We start from the raw sequence: 21,029 nt of genomic DNA, 5'->3' as shown, positions 1-21,029 counted from the left end.
ATGAATCAAGCAATAAGTAAACCTCAATAAATTAACTCTCACGCGTACGACAACGACAAAATCGAAAAAAAATGACGCTTTAAACTGTCTTTATGGCTGAAACTCGTACGCAAGAAGAACACTGGAAACCTGTTACAGGATTGTCCTCCTCAGGGGTGGGGCCTGATGGGACAAAATCGGAATCGCTTTCGTCATCGCTTGATTCTTCGTCACTAGAACATGAAGAGACACTTTGCTCTCGTCTGACAAAGACCTCCCCCGCGATCTCGTCGGATGGGTGCTTCTCGCGACTGTGAATATCGATTTCACATTGCGATTTGGAACTTGTACTACAGTGAGGACATTTCAGTTCGCCTTCAGGACTGTTTTCTTATGTCAGCATTGTTGTCCATGTTAACGAAGAAAGCAGGGCTGGTGTGACCAGCAGCAGTTACTTGAATGCCGCTTGCAGATTGTGTACGTTTATGAGCTCCTAAGCTAATTGTGTCGCATCCCTCCGGTGTACCTCTCTCTTCATAGCTGGGCTCGGTCAGACCATTGTTGTCATTTGAAACGGAGCCAGCCATTGAAGACTTACGAGTTGAAGGTACTTCTTCGCCACTTTCACTTGTCATGATGCCAGGATTGCTGTAAACACCTAAGGTGAATAATGTAACAGTCACTAATCTTCGGAAAGTTATGTTACCTGAATTTGGTGCTGGAAGGTATGAGTGGAAAACAGGAAAAGAAAAAACGCTGAAAGATACTGGGAAAAGAAGAGTACTGCTACTCAGGGCACTTGATTTGCCCCCTGCCCAGATTTTTGATTTATGCGTTAAATTTGTAATATGTATTTGTTTTCAATGTTTAAATATTCGACCCCATTAGTCCCATTGGCACTTGCGTTTAATCAAAATTTCTTAATCAATATTCATTATTTCTAGCTTGAAATATTAATTATTAGCATTACACTGCATGATTAGTTGAAGATACTCCAAACATAGATACCAGACAGTCATACAGGCGATGACATTTAGTAACTGTGCATGATTCCATACTTTGTTATTGAAGTCTTTTCTAATCTATATGCAGAACACTTTGGTCCAGTGGTGAGTAACTCTTGAACGTGTTTTGGTTGGGTGAACCTCTGTTATGCTTACTACGAGGTAACATGTCAACAATGTCATCAAGAGCATAAAACGCTTCTTGCGTCTTTGATTTGCATGCGTTGACGGCACCATTTGTCCAAAGTGTTCTACTGTTTAATGGCAGCGGATATGATAGTCAAACCTACAGCCGGACTTAGGCAAATTATAAGGACCCTATAAGGGTGCATTCCTTTGGGAATTGATCCAAGATTGCGCATCAAAGAAACCGATGAATTCTGCTGGCTTGAAGTGGGTTTATGGTTTCCATTGACGCACCACGATCTGACCCGATATGGGTGATCAATCCAAAGGAACGCACGCTTAGTTTCCGCCAGTTTTCCAAGTTTTCCACGTTTCTGAAATCTTCGGGTCCACATTATTTTGGTCAGCGGACCAGCATCGAAAAGACGCGCGCGTTCCCTTGACAACAACAAACCCTTTCATTAGCAACAAGTAGAACGCGAGGAGAGATTCGAGAGCTTCCACAACAAATTTATCGATACTTTTGTTATTTTGACCGATCCAAACAATTTTAGTTGTTGAGAGACAGCTTTTGCTTAATTATTTAATTCTCAGTTGCAATGTCCTCTGAAGTTCGTGACGATCTTCACCAAACATCAACAGGAAAAGGACACTACTACAGATCGCCTCACGACTTTCCGCCGCAAGGCTTTCGAGTGAGTTTCTTTATTAGTATTTTGTGTGATTAGTTAACTTACAAACTACACCAAACACCTTTCCTTTTTCAAATCTACACTTCGTAAGACCTGAAGCATCTAACTTTAAACATGTATTTTTTGGTTGAGTTTACTGTTTGCATGGCAATGACTTCCCGTTGCTACCTTTCTTCTAGTTTGATGTGTATTTTGTTAAAACGTCTGTAAGTTTGTTTATTTAAAGCTCTTCGACATGCCATAATAACATTTTAAACACGTTTAAGGGTTACGCTTCTAAGCTGCAGAATACCCCGCCCGCCACTGGAAGAGAATCCTGGGATTGCACTCCAAGAGGTGTTCCATTGCAACAATTTAATGAAACAGGCAACTTGTTTGAAACAAGCCTTAGATTTTCAAGTACTTTTTTTTTCAGAGAACAGTTTATGATGTGTTGCCACCAGTCCTTGGCAATCCAGATTACATTACTGAAAAGGAACACTTTCAAACAACAACTGGAACAACTCACGATTACAAGGCCCATGGAGTGACACTCAGCAACACGCAATTCAAAAAGGCTCCAGGATCATGGAAAGTTCACTATGTAGAGGACAACATTGCGAAGGTGAACCACGATCGTAGAAGTGTGAAACATTTAGTTTAACAATTAAGTAAACAACAATAACAACAACAGCAGTGATATATTATGCATCTGAATATGTTCTGCTATCAGACTTGTTTGCTCTCAAGAGTACATGCACATGCTTCAGCTGAACCTCTCCATAATGGCCATCTTGGGAACAGGGGAAAGTCAGGCCATTGTGTAGAGAGGTGGCCAGTAGTGGAGGTTTGACTTTATTTTGTATCTCTAATAGTTGAGTGTAAAACCATGGAGAAGACCTTTGACAATGGGATATCAGTGTAGTGAAATGACAGCTCAGTACACAGGGAGACCAGGAGTGAATTTGGATACTGTTTACAATGCAGGGATACAACCATTCAATCTTGCTGATCACCACAGGGAAGGAAATAGTAAGGTATGGTTGCATTTTCTCCTGTTCGCTCAAAACGTATAATTATTAAAAAGCCAATAAAGCCAGATGAATGTACTGGTAAAATATCACTTTTAGGACCACAATCAGTTTCCCACTCAAGCTAAGAGCTTATTAAGTCTAAGGGCCTTATAAGGACCCCCCTCCTGCTCGTCCCTGGATTGAGCGGTTCGGGTTCGAGTCCTGGCTGGAGACAGGTTGTGTTATATTCTTGGGCAAGGCACTTTACTCTTACAGTGCTTCTCTTCACCCACATGTGTAAATGGGTACCAGCAAACTTAATGCTGGGGGCAACCTGATGATGGACTAGCATCCCATCCAGGGGGGAGTAGAAATACTCATAGATGCTTCATGCTATGGAAACTGGGATATAAGCTCTGGTCTGATGGGCCACTTGACTTGTATGCAGACTTTACCTACCTTATAATGACAATGTATGGGTTATTGGTGTAGAGAACAATCAATCAACCAAATACAGTAGTCCTGTAGACATCATACTAAGTAATTATAATATGTAAATTTACTTGATTTTATAGGATCTTGTTCCATCAACAATAAACAGGGGTGTTGCTGGTCAGAAGTTCTACCCCAGGGACAGAGGTGTTCTGACATACCACATGGATCCTTATTTAACCACAACACAGAAAGATCACCGAGCTTTCACTAAGTAAATACAAAGTTTATACTTTCTTATATTTAGTGTTGCATCATTTGTGATGAATTAATTTTTAACTTCTGGGACAATTTTGAGAAAAATAATTGAAAATCAAAATGTAATCTAGCTTTTCTGTTGTTGTCACAGACCATAAATACCCACTGCTGAGAACTGATGTTGAATGTCTGGAAATTACTTGGCTAATGTCAAAGACCCTTGTTAGAGAAAATAGCAATTAACCAACATTAACTAATGATCTGTAACCTTTTTTCTGTACTTAAAACAGGCACGAGTTGGGACGTTATCCAGCCAAGGATTATGCGACCTACTGGGAATGTGAAGAGTACACCAAAGCTTGGGGTCATGGCTCAAAGGAAAATCCTCTACCCCCAAATTCTGTTCCTCGAGAAAAAGGGCCCATGAGGGACCGTATCTGGTTCAAAGAGCCAACAACTATTCCTAGGCTACCAAAGTCACTGGATCCTGTTCCTAATAAGTAAGAATAAAGTGTACATGTTACTTTCAGTATTTGCATAACTGGTGAAATTTACAATTGTGTGGTTCCAGAAAATATCCATACCTCCTCCAAGGAAGGCTACTTGGTTTGTACCCAGGGGTACTCCCTTATATGAGCTATATAGGTATCTGCGACCTTTGAGGGTATGGTTTTTTGGTGGTTTTGGTCATAAATAGGGTTTCGATTTAGGCCATTTTGGTCATAAATAGGGTAGGGTTTTGCACTGTAGTCTTGAATTGGGTATGTTGTTTAAAAGATTATAGCTACCCTTTCATCATTATCAATAAGACCATCAACAAAATGTGTTGATAAATTATGTTTAGGGAAACTGTGTCAGCCGCAATGGTCGTAAATAGGGTTTCAAATTTTTGGTCTGGTCATACATGTAAATAAGGTAGAGAAAATTGCTGATTTTGGTCATAAATAGGATTAGGGTTTGGGAAGTGGGCTGCACACCCCCACCTGATTTTTCTGGGAGTACCCCCTGGGGTTTGTACTCCTGATGCCAAATTTGGCTATTGAGACCCACACATTGCAAGTAGCTGTTTTTTGTCTTATGATACTTTTAAAGACATATGGTTCTATTCAGTAAAAGCTGATGGCAATTTACAATCCATGTTCAGGATATGCCCGTGTTTCTATCATATCCAGGTCAATGAATGATCAATCACTGAGGGTTGCCACCCTCCCCATCCAGAGTTTAAATAAGGGAATGTGTTTCTACTCCAGGATTTGAACCCTGAATTGGAACCCTGCTACTCTGCACTAATGCAGCACTGTGACTATCAATATTGTCACCCCTGTGTAGGAGCAGTTAATACATGGTGGTACATGGACATGCATAAGTAAACGTTTTTCTTTATTTGCAGAGGAATGAAAACGCTGATGAGCGAATCTTACACGATGCCTCTTGAGAGAAAGAGATGGGAGCTATTTAGCTTGAATGTTCCAAAACCCTGGCACGCTCCTCTAGAAAGTAAGGACATACAGTGTATGGTAGACAAAGCCAAACAAAACCAATCCCCCATTACATGTAAAAAAAAAATCTATGGCTTATTTTTAAATTTGTTTGTTTTTTCTCAGGCCCTGGTCCTGGCAAAGGCGAGACTTTCCAAGTTCCACGGATGTACAACACTGAATATCAATTCTACGGTAGTGAAAAACCAGTAACAATTTGAACATAGAAATGACTTATGAAACTCTCACCAAGTACTTTTTAAAACGGAATTGTTCTTGTTGTCTCCTTTCAAAGTCAGCATAGATTTTAGTCTTTGCGGTCAGTAACTTCTGGAACGGAGCAGGGACAAACACAAGGATAGATGACTTTTAAATTTTTTTAAGAGACTTGAAATATGCGAAAAAAAAAACTTCATATGTCTTGGTTACAATTGGGTTGTATGTGTATAAATCGTCTTCATTTTTGGTCATTCTTACATTCAGAAATATTTAATTAATACCTGATATAGATAACAAACAGAACATACTTAAAGAAAAATTAAGTAGAGTTGTTCTGTTCACCCGTTCACCCTCGGTGTCGCTCAACTTGGAAATGCTGTTGAAATCTGTAACAAATTCCAGAAGGCAGCCTACGGTAATGAAAAACTTGATTATACTACCCAAGACACAGAAGACAGGGTCAAATATAAGTCAAGGTATCGCTCAACTATCTTGCTCTTATCACTGGATATAAAGGACGATGTTTTAAAACATTTTATTGTAAATAACATTACCAAGGAAAGAAACACGAATATAAAATAAAATAAAAATTATTTACAAGCTGTGTAGATTATCCGTTTAGTCCTACGTTCATCTCGACATAGTAACCAGTCGGATCATACAACTACATGTACATTTAGCCCTAAAAGGGTGTATACCCATATGTAAATATTAAACAAATGGTGCCCAGTAATCAATTCAGTTGACCGTTGTATCAAAATTTCCCCGTGGTTTCATGGAATCGAGAAAAATGGCAATTTACAGTACTACATCATGTACGCACCAAATGAACAGAGTGCACAGTGTATTGGAGTGTTAGTGTACTGTAGTCTTCATTTCGTGATAGGATACTAGCCCTTTCTAGTAACTGACGTTAGATGCAATTTATCCCCCGCACCAATCAGAATTTGAAGAGAAAATATACGTCACGGTCTAACTCGCGCAAAGGAGGTCGCGATTGGTTTTAAGGGACAGCATGTTTTAGAGCTGGTAGTATTAATCAATGCTCTATGTATAACTCGGTCACAGGAACTGTTTTCTCTCCTGTAGAAATAGTATAGTATAGTACCATCAGGCCTAACGTTTTCGCCGCCACTCTGCCGTTGAGGAATAGAGAGCAGGAACAAAAGTCTGGTCATTAGGTGCTGGCGATGACATTCATTTATCAGTTCATGTCAGTTTGTTTAGCTCAGAACTAGAACCTTACACGATATTTTAATTAAGAGCCAAAAGTCAATGGGTTAAACTGTCGGGAGCCAATGGAAACTAATCAATTAGGGGTTAACGATGTGAATACTAATTTTCCCGAAAGTTAACATGTATTAAAAAATGTAGATTTTCTGTTATGATAAATGTGGTGATACTAACAACATTATAATTTACAGTCAAATTAACCTACATTTTTCGATAACATATTATTTTTTACAAAAACTCCAATTTACAAGGATGGAAGTTCCGACAAATTATGGAAAATACGCTGGTAGGATTTTGCCTTGTCATAAAAGAACGGGAAATAATTTGAACGAGCCATCCAACCACGAAAAATCGCACAAGCACTTGCTTTCGTGCTGTACAGGCCCGTACACGTGAGTTTTTTTTCCTATTGGTATTGAGATGTTCGAAGATTAGCCTGAAAGTCGACACTTTATTCTTCAGTATGGAATTTAACAGTTCACGCTTCATATGTTTTATCGCTGACTCGGAGAGTTCATTATCGTTCGCTTGTATATCTGCATCTCTTAAATCTCAGTAACTAGGATACAATCTAATCTACCTTTCTTCAATAATTTGACCACTTTACAACGTTGCTGAATATATTGTTGAAGTTGCTGAAGCTAACCATAGACCTGACACTTTATATCAAGTCCAGTTCTCGCCTCAGGGGCCGGGCACGCCTCTCTTATAATCAGTTCAGTGTTTCTAGAAGACTTGTATTCTGTTGTTCCCGCTATCGACAACAACAATGTTGCCCTCCTTAGTTACAGCGATACCACAAGGATTTTTAAAGCAGCCTTCATCTTCGCCAAACGTACCAAACGCACTCACAAATTCGCCATTAGTATCAAACACTTGAATTCTGTGGTTGTGGTAATCGCACACTAAGATGTTGTCTTCATCATCACAGGCCACGCCCTCGGGACCGTCAAACAGGCCGTTTTGTGATCCTGCAGGTTAGAAAGGGCGATGCGATAGCTATTGGTTAAATTAACTATAAGGGAATGCCTAATTTGATTACCAGGGGCCTTACGGAAAAAAGAGGGGTCCATCGGAAAGGGGATGAGAACAAGAGGTTCGCCCTGGTCAGATATTTAAAAGGTAGCTCTTGTTATCGATTAATAAAGGAGAATGGCTGCAGCTTATACTAGAACGGAGAACTTCACGAAGAAGGGCGAGAAGCCTCATAATAAACATTCTGTTAACGCTACTGATGCATAAAATGTTCACCTTCCTTTCCAAAGTCGGATAAGTATTTTCCCTCCATGTCAAACACCTGTACCCTATCATTCACGCAGTCAGCGACAATGATCCTCCCCCGCTGGTTCACACACACGTGATGCGGGTATATAAACTGCCCCTTAGAAAAGCCCTGGGTTCCAAAATGTCGCACTGGCTCCCCGTTCATGTTAAATAACTGCACTCGATGATTATCCTGTTCCGTCACTATCACCAGTTCCCCAGCAGTGGAAAACACGCCGCACGGATGGTTCAACAGGCCTGGTCGCTCAACCCCATACACGCCGAATTTCCTGATGAATCGACCGTCTTCGTTGAATACTTGAACTCGATGATTGTTGCAATCTGCGACCATTATATGGCCGTTACGAGCGCGGGCGACGCCTTTCGGGTTTTTAAACTGACCCTTCTCCGTGCCCTCTGAGCCGAACTTGAACATGAAGGTTCCCTCAAAGTCAAAGACCTGCACTCGGTGGTTATTACAATCTGTTACAATCAGGTGATTGTTTTCATCATCGATGGCGACGCCCCAGGGCATGTTGAATTCACCTGTAATTTGGAGGAAACAATCAGCAATCAAGCCTTAACATTGTTAAGAAAACATTTCACACTAACTAACTGACAATAAAACGTTGACAGTCCAACTTGTAACAGTCTAAACATGTGGAAAGATCCAAAATAGAATGACAAACAAATTACGATTTGATGTTCTAACCAGTGACAACCTAGAAGCGCAGGACAATTTAAAGCATGTTTAAGCGTTTGCGAAAACAAGCAAACAAACAAACGAATAAATACATAAATAAATAAATAAATAAATAAAGAAAGAAAGAAAGAAAGAAAGAAAGAAAGAAAGAAAAGATGCAGAAGGGCTAAAAGTAGATTCTTCTCTAGACCTGATAGTGAGAGCACTAAGCTCTAAATCAAGTCAAAGTAACAGGTGACTTGAGATTTTAACTACTCCTTAAGGTTTCTGCAGTCCCATTATTCCTTACCTCCTCCAGACCCCTCGCAGCCAAAGCATGCCAGGACTTTCCCAACCTTAGCAAAGTCCATTCTTCCAGTCACGTTAACAGTGAAGGGACTGCCGTTGATATTGATGTTTCTCATGGTGATTTTAATCTGGTGTGCTCCCCGGACTATTGGTTGGTAAGATACCGTAAAGGTGCCATCTTCGTTGTCAATTACGTACGCTATCAAACAATTAGAAAATATCTTTTTAACGTATTTCGAACGATTCTTCATACCAAGCTCATAGCAAAAAAAAAAAAAAAAGCTTTGCAGTAAATTTGGCAAGTTGTGTGAACTTCTCTGAAAGCAACGAAAGTGAGAAACTGGGCTCTACTTACTTGGTACGGGATCTCCCTCGGGTGGGGCAATCTCCACGCTGATTGGTTCGCCTTTGCCGCTGTAGATCTCGTTCATTCTGTCTTTAGTAGTAACAAGAAACACTGCTTCCAATCCAGATTTGGCTCGATGAATTCCGACACCAGTGGCAAAACAATATGGCGGATAAGCATGATAAACCTTCACCTCACCGATATGCTCAATAGCCTTTCTAAACTCGTCAGCAGAGAATGTGTAGTCGATGAGATCATCCTCTAATGGCAAGTGCTCTAGCTTCGTGTTGTTCAAATCTTGCAAACGTTGAGTCATTTGCTTTTTTACAAGCATGACTTCAGCCTCGTTGCCGTGCCTGAGGAGACTTTCGGTAAAATCAATACTGCTGTTTAGATTCCCCAGCATCATCTCTAGCTCATCGAGTTGGATTTCCAGAGTTTTGGATTTCATACGGTAGATGTTGTTTACTTGTGTCAGAATTTCTTCTTCTCTTTCTGAAACGACTTCTCTGCATCGCTTGCAGTTTTGCATCACTTGCTGCCGAACTTCCTCCAGTTTACAATCGAGCTTCTGTTTAGTTTCGGCTACTTTTTCGATGGCCTGTTTTAATGGACCGATTCTTTTTTTCGTGTTCATGACGAGGACTCCAACCTGGGAAAAATATATAAAAACAATTAGCAGCAAACAACAAAACAAAGAATGTCAACTAACAACTTTAAATCATGTTTTAAATCTATGGGAAAACAAGCAATAACTTCAACTACCAAGTGAACATAATTTACCCAAAACCCAAAGGTGATTTCACATTTTAAAGTTACATGGGAATGCTAATTCGAGTCGAATTTAACAACTGGGGACAGATTTAAATTCAAGCTCCTGCTACCTGCTTACCTATTTTTCCTCAGTTAACTCACAATTTCTTTTTACTGGTGATATGTCAAAAAGCAATCTATAGTGTGTATATATTAGAGTCCTTGGTTACCGGCGTTGCATGCGCTTTCGGACGAAAGATTACAATATTTCACAACTGAATGCGTAGTTAGATCACGCCAGTTATTACATTTCCAAGTATTTTATGCGGAATAAAATGAAGAGATTCAGTTGACGCCGCTTAGATATGTACTCCAGTTATGGAGAAATATGAAATATTCTTTTTTATCTACTAAAAACTGACCATCCTACCTCGGAGCGATGTCTCTTATCCACATCTTTCAAGTAACCATAATGATGCTCTCGATGATCGATAATCAGGCACTCGCGGCAAACAGGCTCATCACAGGTTTCGCAGAAGTACTTCAACACATCGCGCTCGTGGACGGCGCACAACAGAGGCCTGTGAAGCTTCTCCTGGACTTCTTTTTGCGCTTGCAAGTCACCTAAGGCAATAACTTCATGTTCTTTAGTCATTCGAGTCCTGCGATGTGCTGCCACGCACTGCGAACACAGGAACTCCATGCATTCGATACATCTGGATGTCGCCCTGTTTTGTTCCTCGCAGTTTGTGCAAACAACTGGGTTCGAGTTACTCTTCGCAACCGAAAGAAAGTCCAGCATGTTGTTGATGAAGAAGTTGGTCGATAGTGCACCGACGCCATCTTTGGGCACGGAAACCTCGCATCGACACGTAGGACATATAATGGTGTTTTCTCCACTGTTGATTAGTCCTTGTAAACAATGTTGGCAAAACGTGTGCAGACAAGGAAGAACCTTAGGCGTCGTGTAGGTTTCCAGGCAAATTGGGCACTTGAGAAGATGCTCTGATAGTTTTTCGACCTCCACAGATGCCATATCCAAACGAAATAAACGACTCTTTACAATACGTACCACGGAATTACCCAGAAATTCTTTAGAGGATTTCGCATTTTAAAATTTCTTTCCTGGTCGCTGTCTTTGGTACTTCGGCGAGTGTGTAACACGGGTTCGTTCAGGCGGAACGATAACCACACGTTTATAAGTGCTACCAGGGAAGAGTTTCATACGCCCTTGACAAACAGGTTTATAGCGCAGTAGATACACCCGTAGAAGGAAAACAAGACGTTTTCGTTCCATTGCCACCTGCGGGGGCACCTGTTTTAGACTAATTCGCTGTCAAGAATCAAGTGAAGTTCGGTACCAATCGATAATCTTTCGGACTGGTCTGTAAAACTAACTCGTCAGCCAGTTGTACGGTACATAGGTTAGCCTACGAGCAGGCTACGCCGCGCGCACTTTTGCTCCAACGTGAGCCCGCTCTCGGGCTATACGTGGGTCTCTTAAGCTGTTGAGAATTTAACATTTAAACTCCAAGATTACAATCGACATCAGATTATGAATAAACGACAGAAACCATTCACTAAGTGAATACTATCCGTGCCAAAAATTTCTCTGAAAAACATCATTTTAACTGTATGTCGGCCAGTAAGGACAATTTATATACTGAACAATTTACAGACTGGCAGACAAGTAAATACTGCTTTCAATCACGAGCCAAATCATTATCACTGAAGGTGGCCCACCTGTTAGCCTGGCAAGAGTCCAAATGCGCGCTGCATATTTGAATGAATTGGGAGAATATACCTGAATATTTATTTTTGTCGTAATGCGAACGATCGAGTACCATGGATGCTCGATTTGTACAAGTGCTTGTTTTAATGTTGTTGTTTTGTTCTACAGTCAAAGGTAAGCTGTGCTTGTCTACTGCAGTGTTCTATTGAAAATACCTGCCCTGAAACTAAAGAGTTACCCTGATACCCATGCTTAGTTTTTGTTTTTTGTTTTTTCACGTTGCTGAAGTTCCATCAGGCGAAAAACATTATTCGAATTGTTATTTAATATCAAGGGATATAAGACAGTTTTTGTGTAAATCAATGTTGTACAAATGCCAAAAAATTACCAGCGTAGAGAAAAGGTCTAGTTCATTTGATAAATATTCGTTTTTCTCACGATCTGGCGATCCCCCTTCAACTGAAGAACTACTAAGAGCATTCATCCCTATCTATGGCCTTGTTCCTCAGAGCGCCGCTTGAAGACACAAATTAGATCGCCGCCTCCAAAAATGTAGCCAAACCATCGCCATGATTTAATTGAATGTTATTTTTTGCAGGTTTTGAAGCAGCAAATGCTACTCGTAACAAGCGAACCCTCATAGAAGACTTGCTCGACGCTAACAAGTACAACAGACGAGTTAGACCCGTCCTTAGGAGCGAGGACGCGGTTATCGTTACGTTTGGATTAGTTGTCAGAGAAATAGAAGATCTGGTAAGCAGCGGTTGTCTGTGTTGTAGTCTCATTCCTAGCTCCAGTGATTGTGTTTAGAACATGCACTGATCTGTGCATGTGTTCGTAACTCGGACGCAAAAATCGCTAATTACTGACAATATATAATCCGGCCTAAATAAGGTACTTGGTCAAAAAAATTCGAACAAAAAAAAATAATAACAAAGAAAAAGATACAAAAATTTTTACTAAACTAAAACAACGACCCACTTGTGGCTTTATAACAAAAACTTTCAAGCCAACTGATAGTCTTCTCATGCAAAAAACAATTTAAAGCCATCATTTTCTAACACATTTTTAACAAAATTGCTTAAGTAAATTAAAATACTTGTTTGCCTTCAAACTAAGCCATAATATTAATTGAGAGGTTTTAGAAACTTGTCTAGGTGGCATCATATTAAAACTTTTGTTTAAATTTACGTTTACAGGATGACAAGAACCAGTTGCTTATCACCAGAGCTGAAATAAGAGAGGTACTGAGATCTAGAACGACCATCACGTGAACAATATCTTCAGATTCAAGTTCACTTTCAGTTCTGTCAGATATAAACTGGTCTTTGATTAAATGAAACCTCACTTTAAGAGTCCAAAATGAAAGAGATCCTACGATACAATATTGACTCCTTAGACCGGCTTATGGAAATTGTAGAACGGACATTGTTCAGTATAGACCACCAATTTCTCAGTTGTTAAAGACGATACCATTTATCATTACCGTTTTTTCTTACCCAATTGAGTCGTTTGAGGCAATATCATTTAGTGAAGTGCCTTGCTCTTGACCAAACCTTCTTGCTCATTGACTGCACAAGAAGTTAATTATAAATTGATTATGAAATTCGATCTTTATTTAGTATTGGGTGGACCCATTCTTGAGGTGGAATTCTTCAGAGTATGGTGGAGTGAAGTACATCAGTGTTGATCCAAAAACGATTTGGATCCCTGACATTGTGCTTTATAACAAGTGAGTGAATTTTAACATTCGGTAGTTTCAATTGACTTCGCCTGTTGATAGTCTTTTCAACCTAGTGTTGTACTGTCAAGATTGGTGTCTATCTGTACAACGTAACTCCTAAAATGAACGAACATTCTAAAACTATATATTTCCAAATACATTTAAGCGCTCACCTTTTACTGGGAATTTCGCTGTTCATGAAGTGATCTTAAAGGCCCAGTTTCACCCTTAATGCATTGCGCGCCTCCCACTTCACTGATGAATTTTGTGCAGTCGAAAATTATCCGTGAAGTGAATCACTCCGAAATCCATTTTAATCCTGTTCATGTCTGTCTTTATCCATCCAATCATTTTTCAGTGCTGGAGAAGGCTTTGGCAACGGCATGACACGAACAAAAGCTGTTATCAAAAACAATGGTCTGATCAGCCTGAACGTGCCCACAATCATTGAAAGCAGCTGTAAGATACGGGTGGATAATTATCCGTTTGACCAACAGAACTGTGAGCTTAAATTCGGCTCCTGGACTTACGATGCAGCTGGAATAGCCCTGACCTTGGAGGTAAATTACCCAAGTAAATGCTATTATGTTTATTTAATAGATGTAACTTGAGAGAGAGAGTTTCCCTTAGATTAGAGAGGACGAAAACACTCTTGCAAAATAGGTTGATTTTTACATAGGTTTTGTAATAGATTTTTGATTACTGTATATTTTGGAGGAACACAAGTTTATTAGTTGTATAACTATTACGTGTTTTACCCTCTATAAACAAAGATCGATTGATTGATCGATTTAATTAATCTCTGAATCAGCGTTTAGTATATGCAGGATCAAAGCCATCTAGCCAGGAATATCGCCTGTTGTTTCACAAACTGTTTGATATCATAACCGGCTTAAAGTGCCATATATCATTTCTTATTTTGTCAGAGTCCGTCAGCAGACCTGACCGAGTACTCTCCCAGTGTGGAGTGGGAACTATTGGGGGTCCCCGGAGAATTTAATTCCATTATTTACACGTGCTGTCCTGACCCCTATCATGACGTCACCTACAGAGTGCAGATTAAGCGGCGGGCGTTGTATTACGCCATGTATTTGATAATACCCTGTGCCATGATTTCTGTCTTAACATTGTTGGTTTTCCTGTTACCTCCAGACTGCAACGAGAGAATGACAGTTGGTAAGGCTGTGCTGTGTAGTGTGTAATGAAATGGTAAATATGTAACGTACACTTTGAGTGGCTGCTCAGTAGCTTTATTGAAGTTTTATTGTGTATGGCTACGTTTGACAGCAATAAAAAGAAACTTTGATCACATTGTGTTAATATAACGTTACGCAAACACACGAGGGAGTTTGAAAGAACTGATAAATACTCGAGTTCATTACAATCTCTACACATGAAAGATTATTTCGCCAAGAAAATGTTAACGTAAATGCACCATAGACATGCGATTTTATTGCAATGCCACCATTATTACGAAGTGATGGTGTATTGCAAATGATTGTCCTACATCAGAATTGCAATCAGTTTGATAATGATCTGTTTATTAATCTTAGGAATGGCGATTCTTGTTGGCCTGAGCTTCTTCTTTCTACTTGTGGCTGAAAACATGCCAGCCACATCCGAAGCAGTACCGCTGGTGGGAATGTATTACACTGTGACAATGATTGAAGTGTCTTGTGCATTCTTTATGACGTGCTGGGTTTTACGTTTTCATCATCAGAACCCAACTGAGGGAGAGGTTCCCAAGTGGGTCAAGGTGCGTTCGTGGGATAATCTTGTTCAAAGGACCTAGCTTTTTCTTGAGATTTAGATTACTAGCATCGCCAGAAATTGCCTGATGCTCATTGGTTTACATATTTTATTCATTCTTACTCTGTAATCCACAGGTCTATCTTCTTGGTTATGGAGCAAAACTGTGTCGATTTAATTTCGGGAACAGTAGTTCTCAAAGCGATGCTTCACAGGAAAGTGACGTTTCTTCAGCAGAAAGTATCACCGGTCAAAAACGTAATTACCTTTTATCCAAATAACCATGTTAAGAAAATGCTTAACTCTTCTGAGCCAAAGAAGTGTGCACATCCTCGGCAGCTTACCAACACTGAAGTAAATTCTACTCATAATATGCACCAGTGAACGCAAAAAAACGAGTCGTGTTTTAATCTACCACGCTTTTATCGATTTTACTTAATATCTGTTGCTTTAAATAAGGAAAGTTGATTGCATGTAATATGTACAACCGTATTTTTTGCACTTCCTAAGCTCCTTATGTGCCACACAAGCCCTTACAATGTGATTCAACGTATGAAATAACAGAATTTTGTTCTTCGCAAATAAAAACTTATCATAATTGCCTTACGCATACATTTTTCCGTGACTGACAGCATTCCATATCGTTTGCTTTTGCAATATTTGTTTAAAAAACGATCTGCTGTAGCATTGTGCCAACCTAATTTATTACCAATGTAATTTACTTTCCAGTGAATGATAAGGAAATCCTGGTTGCCAAGGAAACAAACGGAATTAACCAATCAAAAAGCAGCAAGAACGGTGGTCACGTGCCAGGGGACAAGAAAAGCGCCAATAGGATCCTGGCTGATAACGTCCGACAGCAAATGATCCTGGAAGCGAGGCGGGACGAGTGGAGGAAGGCAGCCCTGGTGTTGAACCATATCTGTATTTGGGTGTTTCTCTTTGCTGTTGTCGTATCGTTCATGGCCATATTTTTTCAGGCTCCGTTGTAAAACAGAGAAGAAATTAAACGCTTTCAAGTAAGCCTCGGCCAAACTTCCTTAATAGCAACTGACTCAGTTGAACATTTTGCCAATGAACAGGGCTTGGCAAAAAATGTTTTGTCGATAAAAAAGAAAAATTTATTAAGACGAGCAAATTTAGGTTTGTTTCGAGAAGGAACTCATGTTTTCAAGCTAACGAGGCAAATATAAAGCCCTAACATCTCTGATATTTGGAGATTTTCTCATAAGCAAAAAACAGCACAGCTAAGTTAGAAATGTCATGAAATTATATTTATCATATGATTTGTTTTACATCGATACGCCGCTCAGTACTTAATATAAAGTAACATGAGCCTCAACTCTGTTTTGTATGCAACAGGCGATTCCCTTTTTGAGTTTAATAAAAGACCTGTTAACAACTTTACAGCAGATATACCGAATTGAATACTTGAATAATGTAATATGCATGGATATAACAATAATAATAGTGATAATAGTTACATTCATAATGTCATTTATTGGATATTTATTAAGTCTAACCATGGCATTTTCTAAAATCATAATTCCGATATAGCACTATGAGCCTTAAATATATGTGATGCCTAGGTTATATAGTTCTCATCAACTTAGAGTCTTTATCGCTAAGTGCATCGTTGAGGGGACTTAAAATTCGTTTCTACTAAAATTTCTACCTGATCCCCGTTGACATGTTTTTTTTATATGTCATACTCTATATTATAATTGCGTTTCTTCCGTGTAACGCAAGACGAAATTCCTAATAAGATATGCCCTTATGAGAAGCCCAAGTGTATAACAAGAGAAGCGTTCACCTTATGTTGGAATGCTTCCAATGCTTTTCGTGAATATACTGTTTTTAGAAGCGGGAAAATATTATCAGCCAATCAAAGAAGCACATTTAACACGGCGATAAAAAATTCTATGAATATGTTACGGACTAAAAGGAATTCAAATTCTTCGAGTTATGAAATAAATATGAAGTGCAAACTGGCAGTTAAACCCAGCAACAGCGCCAAGCCAGTATTAAGCTGCGACCAAGAGGCAGCGCTTTTACTTCTACCAACATTCACGCTTGGATCAACCATGACGTTCTGGTTGAATTTAGGAATGCGGAAAACAAACTTTTTCTCGCCATCCTCGAACTCAAATTTTGGGAATCCCAGCGGCATGGCAGTGTATTTATCGTCATCGGTAACGACCTGGAAAAAAAAGAGAGAAGAGAGGAAATAAAATTGGCGCTAAAACATAATTTTTAAACTTTTTGTCAACAAAGCTGGGCGTTACCAACACAAAAGTCAATTTGAGATAACTCGAACATATTTCAGCGAAGTTTAAGAGGTCTCGGACTGTGTGGACACGAATCCAGATTATCATCACTGCAATACAGTAGAAAGAGCCTTTTGCACATGCGTTCATCCTACCCATTTGTTAAGAACCATTTCGGAGTCTCCACCAATGTCATATATTGCTGGGCAGTCGTCATCATTATCACTGCTATCCTTTTGATCGTCAGCATCATCATTGTCGTTGTCTTTACAGATTGCTGGTTTAGCTGCCTTTTTACGGTCCTCATCGTCTACCTCTTCTGGTGATCCTTTGCTCTTTATTTTTAGTTTAAGATCAAGAAATTCTCCAGTTTTGCCCTCGCTGCAGTCTGCAGGCGTCCCGTCACAGAAATCCCAGTCACTAATCTGTCATTAGAAAGTCATAGATGTAGTGGTGGTCTACTTCGAAGTGACTAATTGCTTTTGCTTTCATGAACAACTTCAGTAGACAAAGATATTACAGAGTAAGAATGTAGGTAGGAAGAAGCATTTTGAGCAATGTTTATACATCCTGAGCCCTTAACACTGTTAACAATGAACGTAATCAGAAAATGAAAATCATAGTATCATAGGACGTATCACATATAACCCATGCTAAGATCTTGAAGTGAGAACACTTACCTTAATGTTGAACTTCACTGTTCCACTCTGCACTGCAAAAGTCTCGCTACCAAAGGTGATACTACCACCACGACGAAACAGGTAGACTATCAGGTCAAGAGTAGCCATTTGCTCGACAAGGAAAGCTGACATATTGACATTAATAGCAGGCAGTCCTTGTAAGCTTGACTGGCTGTCCACTTGAGAGAACGTAAACTTCACATCGTCGAGAGAATCCACAAAATGTTTCTCCAATTTACCAACGTCCATACCATCTACGTCTTTCTCTTCTATTTTTTCCACTTCAAATGATAGCAACTCCTCATTGCTGTCACTAAAGTCTTCATCGTCATCTTCGTCGTCATCATTATCATCATTATCGTCTGTGTCGCCATTATCATCGTCGTCATTATCATTGTCGTCATCATCGTCATCATCATCATCACGAACCATCATGATTTTGCCAGACCGAGACAGCATCCTAGTCGAGACATCACTTCCTCGGATTGTTTTCACTTCATCGTCTTTGATAACCTCGTCCGCCAAACATACCATCAGAAATAAAGCTGTTGAAAGAAAAGAGATTTACTCAAGTTATGGTTGTAGTAGCATGATTATGGATTCCTTAGGTCAACAACAGTTTAATTTATAAGCACTATACATTGACAAACAAGGGCCAATCTACATTCCATTCTAAGGCTAGTGTAAATATCTTTTAACGGTAAATTATTCAGTGCTGAGTGACACAAATTTGTTTCATGTTTACTCAGAGGAGGATGAGAGTGGGTTTTTTTTCTTCATTCCCTTCAGCTTCTGCTTGCGGCAATGTTTAAGAGCAAAAGAATATCGATCTTTTAAAAAAAATTAACAGTTTTAGATCTAATTAACGAGAATGTAGTATATTATAAACATCCGTGATCGAGTTTGTTTTGTTATTCTGTGTTTCCCATTTCCTCGACCATTTCCTGTCTATTTTTGTTTTATTTTCTCGTGATCCACAAAACAAAATCGACATCAAAATTTTAAGCAGCTGGCCAATATAAGTTACTCAAAAGTAAGTCATAAAATTACGACAATTTCAGTATTTCAACTTTTCTTTGCTTGTTCTACACTCTTCACTTTCCCCAAAGATTTCTCTGCTGATAGCGGTCTTCAGAATGATTGATGACAAAACATCTAAGGAAGTTCCAACGCTGTTGCGATAACAAAGGTTGAACTTTTCTTACCTTAGATATTAGCAACAAGAATTTATAAAATTCAAAAAGCAGACTGGACGACTGAAATATTTCCATGGAATATTGATCATGGGATAGCATCAGTGTCATTATTGATACAGCTTTTGTGATTTCTTTTTAAAATTCACAGCTGTTCTTAACGCTTCCAGAACCTACACCGCTGAGCGAAAAGTAACAGAAAATTTGCTAAGGTGGCCTCTAGTAATTTGACAATATATGAACTCTCCAAAACAGAGACCTGTGAGATGATTCCGGTAGTTTAGTCGAAAAACAGTGTCAGGATTAAAAGTGGATTTTTTTTTTTCTGCGTATTTTAAGTTGTACCGTTAATATATCTGCCTGGTTTAGCTTTTGATCAACAAAATTCACGGACCTGTTAATAGGAAACATTCTTAGTTCAAGCTTTCTCCACCGATCATTTGTAGAAAGACGTTTACCATCTGAAAATACTAGTTACGTTACAATACAACAGTTGCTAACTCAGACTGGCTGATCCACGTGGACTTCTGTCCTCCTCTAGTCTCTCTGTGTCCAGCAGCTTCTGTGTCCCATTTCATCGACGTTTGTTACCCTAATACCGAGTTCATTCGCCACAATTCTTTTCTTTTGTTCACTGGAAGCCTCAAAATAAAGTTGCCGATAAACCTATTGTGAGAACACTGCGTTTATATTTATTCGTCAAGCGCTTAGAATGAGTTCTTTACACAGAGCAAAGATGAATGTTAACTCTTACGATATGCTTCAATTCTGCTGTTAGTTATTTTTTCAAAAGCGAGGTAAATATACTTAATGCTAGGTCGCCGTTCAATTCGTTAACTGAAAGGAACAAAATATCCTAATCGTATTTGATGTGATACCTCTACTGTTACAAATTTGATCGAAACTTTATACCATCGCTCTCGACTTTTGTGTCAGTGCTACTAGTTAAACTTACCAATACACAGAAACAAACTGCTGCGGAATCGCTGAGCCAAAGCCATGACAGATAGGGTGAAATAAAAGGATGAGAGTTACTTCCTTTTATAAGAGAAGAACAAAGATAATTAGATTCGCTTTTGTGATGTGGAATTAGCATATGATATTAGACGACAGTTTTTATTTGCCAGTATAGGTCTTTCGCCACAAGTATTATTTCCGCTGCTCCCGGCTTGCTTGTAAAACTTGAAGTGTGTAGCGATGTGAAGTAATAACTGCCGCTGCCCCTGGATATTTCTGATTCCGTTCTCAGGATATTTCGCTATCTATAATCAATGTCTTACGGATCAATTCTTCGCGCGTTTTGTTTTTTTTGGAAGGGGGTAGGACTGGGATAGCTGTACAAATCCGATCATTAAAGAAGTTCTTTTAGTAAGCGTTAACCAAATGAAGTCCCCTCATTTAAAATATTGTAGATGTGTAAATGTTGTCTGTGTCTCTTGCGGTCTTTTTGAACCTTCAAGTGTATATTTTGTCTTTGTCGCAATTTTGGGCAAACACTTAAGGTTGCTTAGCTCCTGTTGCCAACGCAACGCTTCCGTTTGGTCGCTGTTTACAAATGCTGAGAGACATGAGGTGGAAACCCTTACTAGCATGTGGCGCAACATGTAAAGAGTGCTCTAAGAATGTTGATGCATTGTGATTATAAAGATAGAGCGCTTGTACAACAATAGGAAGTGAAAGTTAGGTTAATCGAGTGACAAGCTTGAACTGAGCAGTCCGCCAAACTTTTCAAGAACTTTATTAATTCGCTGGCGATTAGAAGGTGGTATAAGAAAAGAAATCATCTACAGAGGATAGCATTTTAAAATACTTACCACCAAATTTCTTAAAACTAATATGAAAGAATGCGCGAAACAATTTATAAGAAGAATTTACCGCGAATCTTGGCACTACTGACTGTTATAAGGATAAAGAGAAAA

At 39.3% G+C, this 21,029-nt stretch overlaps 4 protein-coding genes across 4 annotated transcripts; 2 read left to right on the top strand and 2 right to left on the bottom strand.

Annotated features, from left to right (window-relative positions):
• Positions 1-1,350: 1,350 nt before the first annotated feature.
• On the top strand, positions 1,351-5,763 carry LOC145489958 (stabilizer of axonemal microtubules 3-like). Its single transcript, XM_081469050.1, has 7 exons — positions 1,351-1,804; positions 2,217-2,405; positions 2,656-2,817; positions 3,369-3,499; positions 3,774-3,983; positions 4,874-4,980; positions 5,088-5,763. Exons 1-7 carry the CDS (start codon positions 1,709-1,711, stop codon positions 5,180-5,182), a joined length of 990 nt encoding a protein of 329 aa, XP_081325176.1. The 5' UTR covers positions 1,351-1,708; the 3' UTR covers positions 5,183-5,763.
• Positions 5,764-5,909: 146 nt separating this feature from the next.
• LOC145489954 (E3 ubiquitin-protein ligase TRIM45-like) lies at positions 5,910-11,454 on the bottom strand. The gene is made up of 5 exons (XM_081469045.1): positions 10,197-11,454; positions 9,023-9,665; positions 8,669-8,866; positions 7,665-8,222; positions 5,910-7,384 (listed from the first exon to the last, which is right to left on the bottom strand). Exons 1-5 carry the CDS (start codon positions 10,800-10,802, stop codon positions 7,140-7,142), a joined length of 2,250 nt encoding a protein of 749 aa, XP_081325171.1. The 5' UTR covers positions 10,803-11,454; the 3' UTR covers positions 5,910-7,139.
• Positions 11,455-11,464: 10 nt separating this feature from the next.
• LOC145489956 (neuronal acetylcholine receptor subunit alpha-7-like) lies at positions 11,465-16,000 on the top strand. Its single transcript, XM_081469048.1, has 9 exons — positions 11,465-11,672; positions 12,097-12,251; positions 12,698-12,742; positions 13,121-13,230; positions 13,580-13,781; positions 14,148-14,397; positions 14,775-14,977; positions 15,108-15,228; positions 15,700-16,000. The coding sequence occupies exons 1-9, from the start codon at positions 11,612-11,614 to the stop codon at positions 15,960-15,962; spliced, it is 1,410 nt and encodes a 469-aa protein (XP_081325174.1). The 5' UTR covers positions 11,465-11,611; the 3' UTR covers positions 15,963-16,000.
• A 58-nt stretch (positions 16,001-16,058) lies between these two features.
• On the bottom strand, positions 16,059-20,331 carry LOC145489957 (skeletal aspartic acid-rich protein 1-like). The gene is made up of 4 exons (XM_081469049.1): positions 20,066-20,331; positions 17,918-18,462; positions 17,393-17,662; positions 16,059-17,170 (listed from the first exon to the last, which is right to left on the bottom strand). The coding sequence occupies exons 1-4, from the start codon at positions 20,109-20,111 to the stop codon at positions 16,934-16,936; spliced, it is 1,098 nt and encodes a 365-aa protein (XP_081325175.1). The 5' UTR covers positions 20,112-20,331; the 3' UTR covers positions 16,059-16,933.
• Positions 20,332-21,029: the final 698 nt, after the last annotated feature.

The sequence above is a fragment of the Orbicella franksi genome, chromosome 6 (assembly GCF_964199315.1).
Source record: "Orbicella franksi chromosome 6, jaOrbFran1.1, whole genome shotgun sequence".
NCBI lineage: Eukaryota > Metazoa > Cnidaria > Anthozoa > Scleractinia > Merulinidae > Orbicella > Orbicella franksi.
This window is presented reverse-complemented; position numbering and strand designations above follow the sequence as displayed.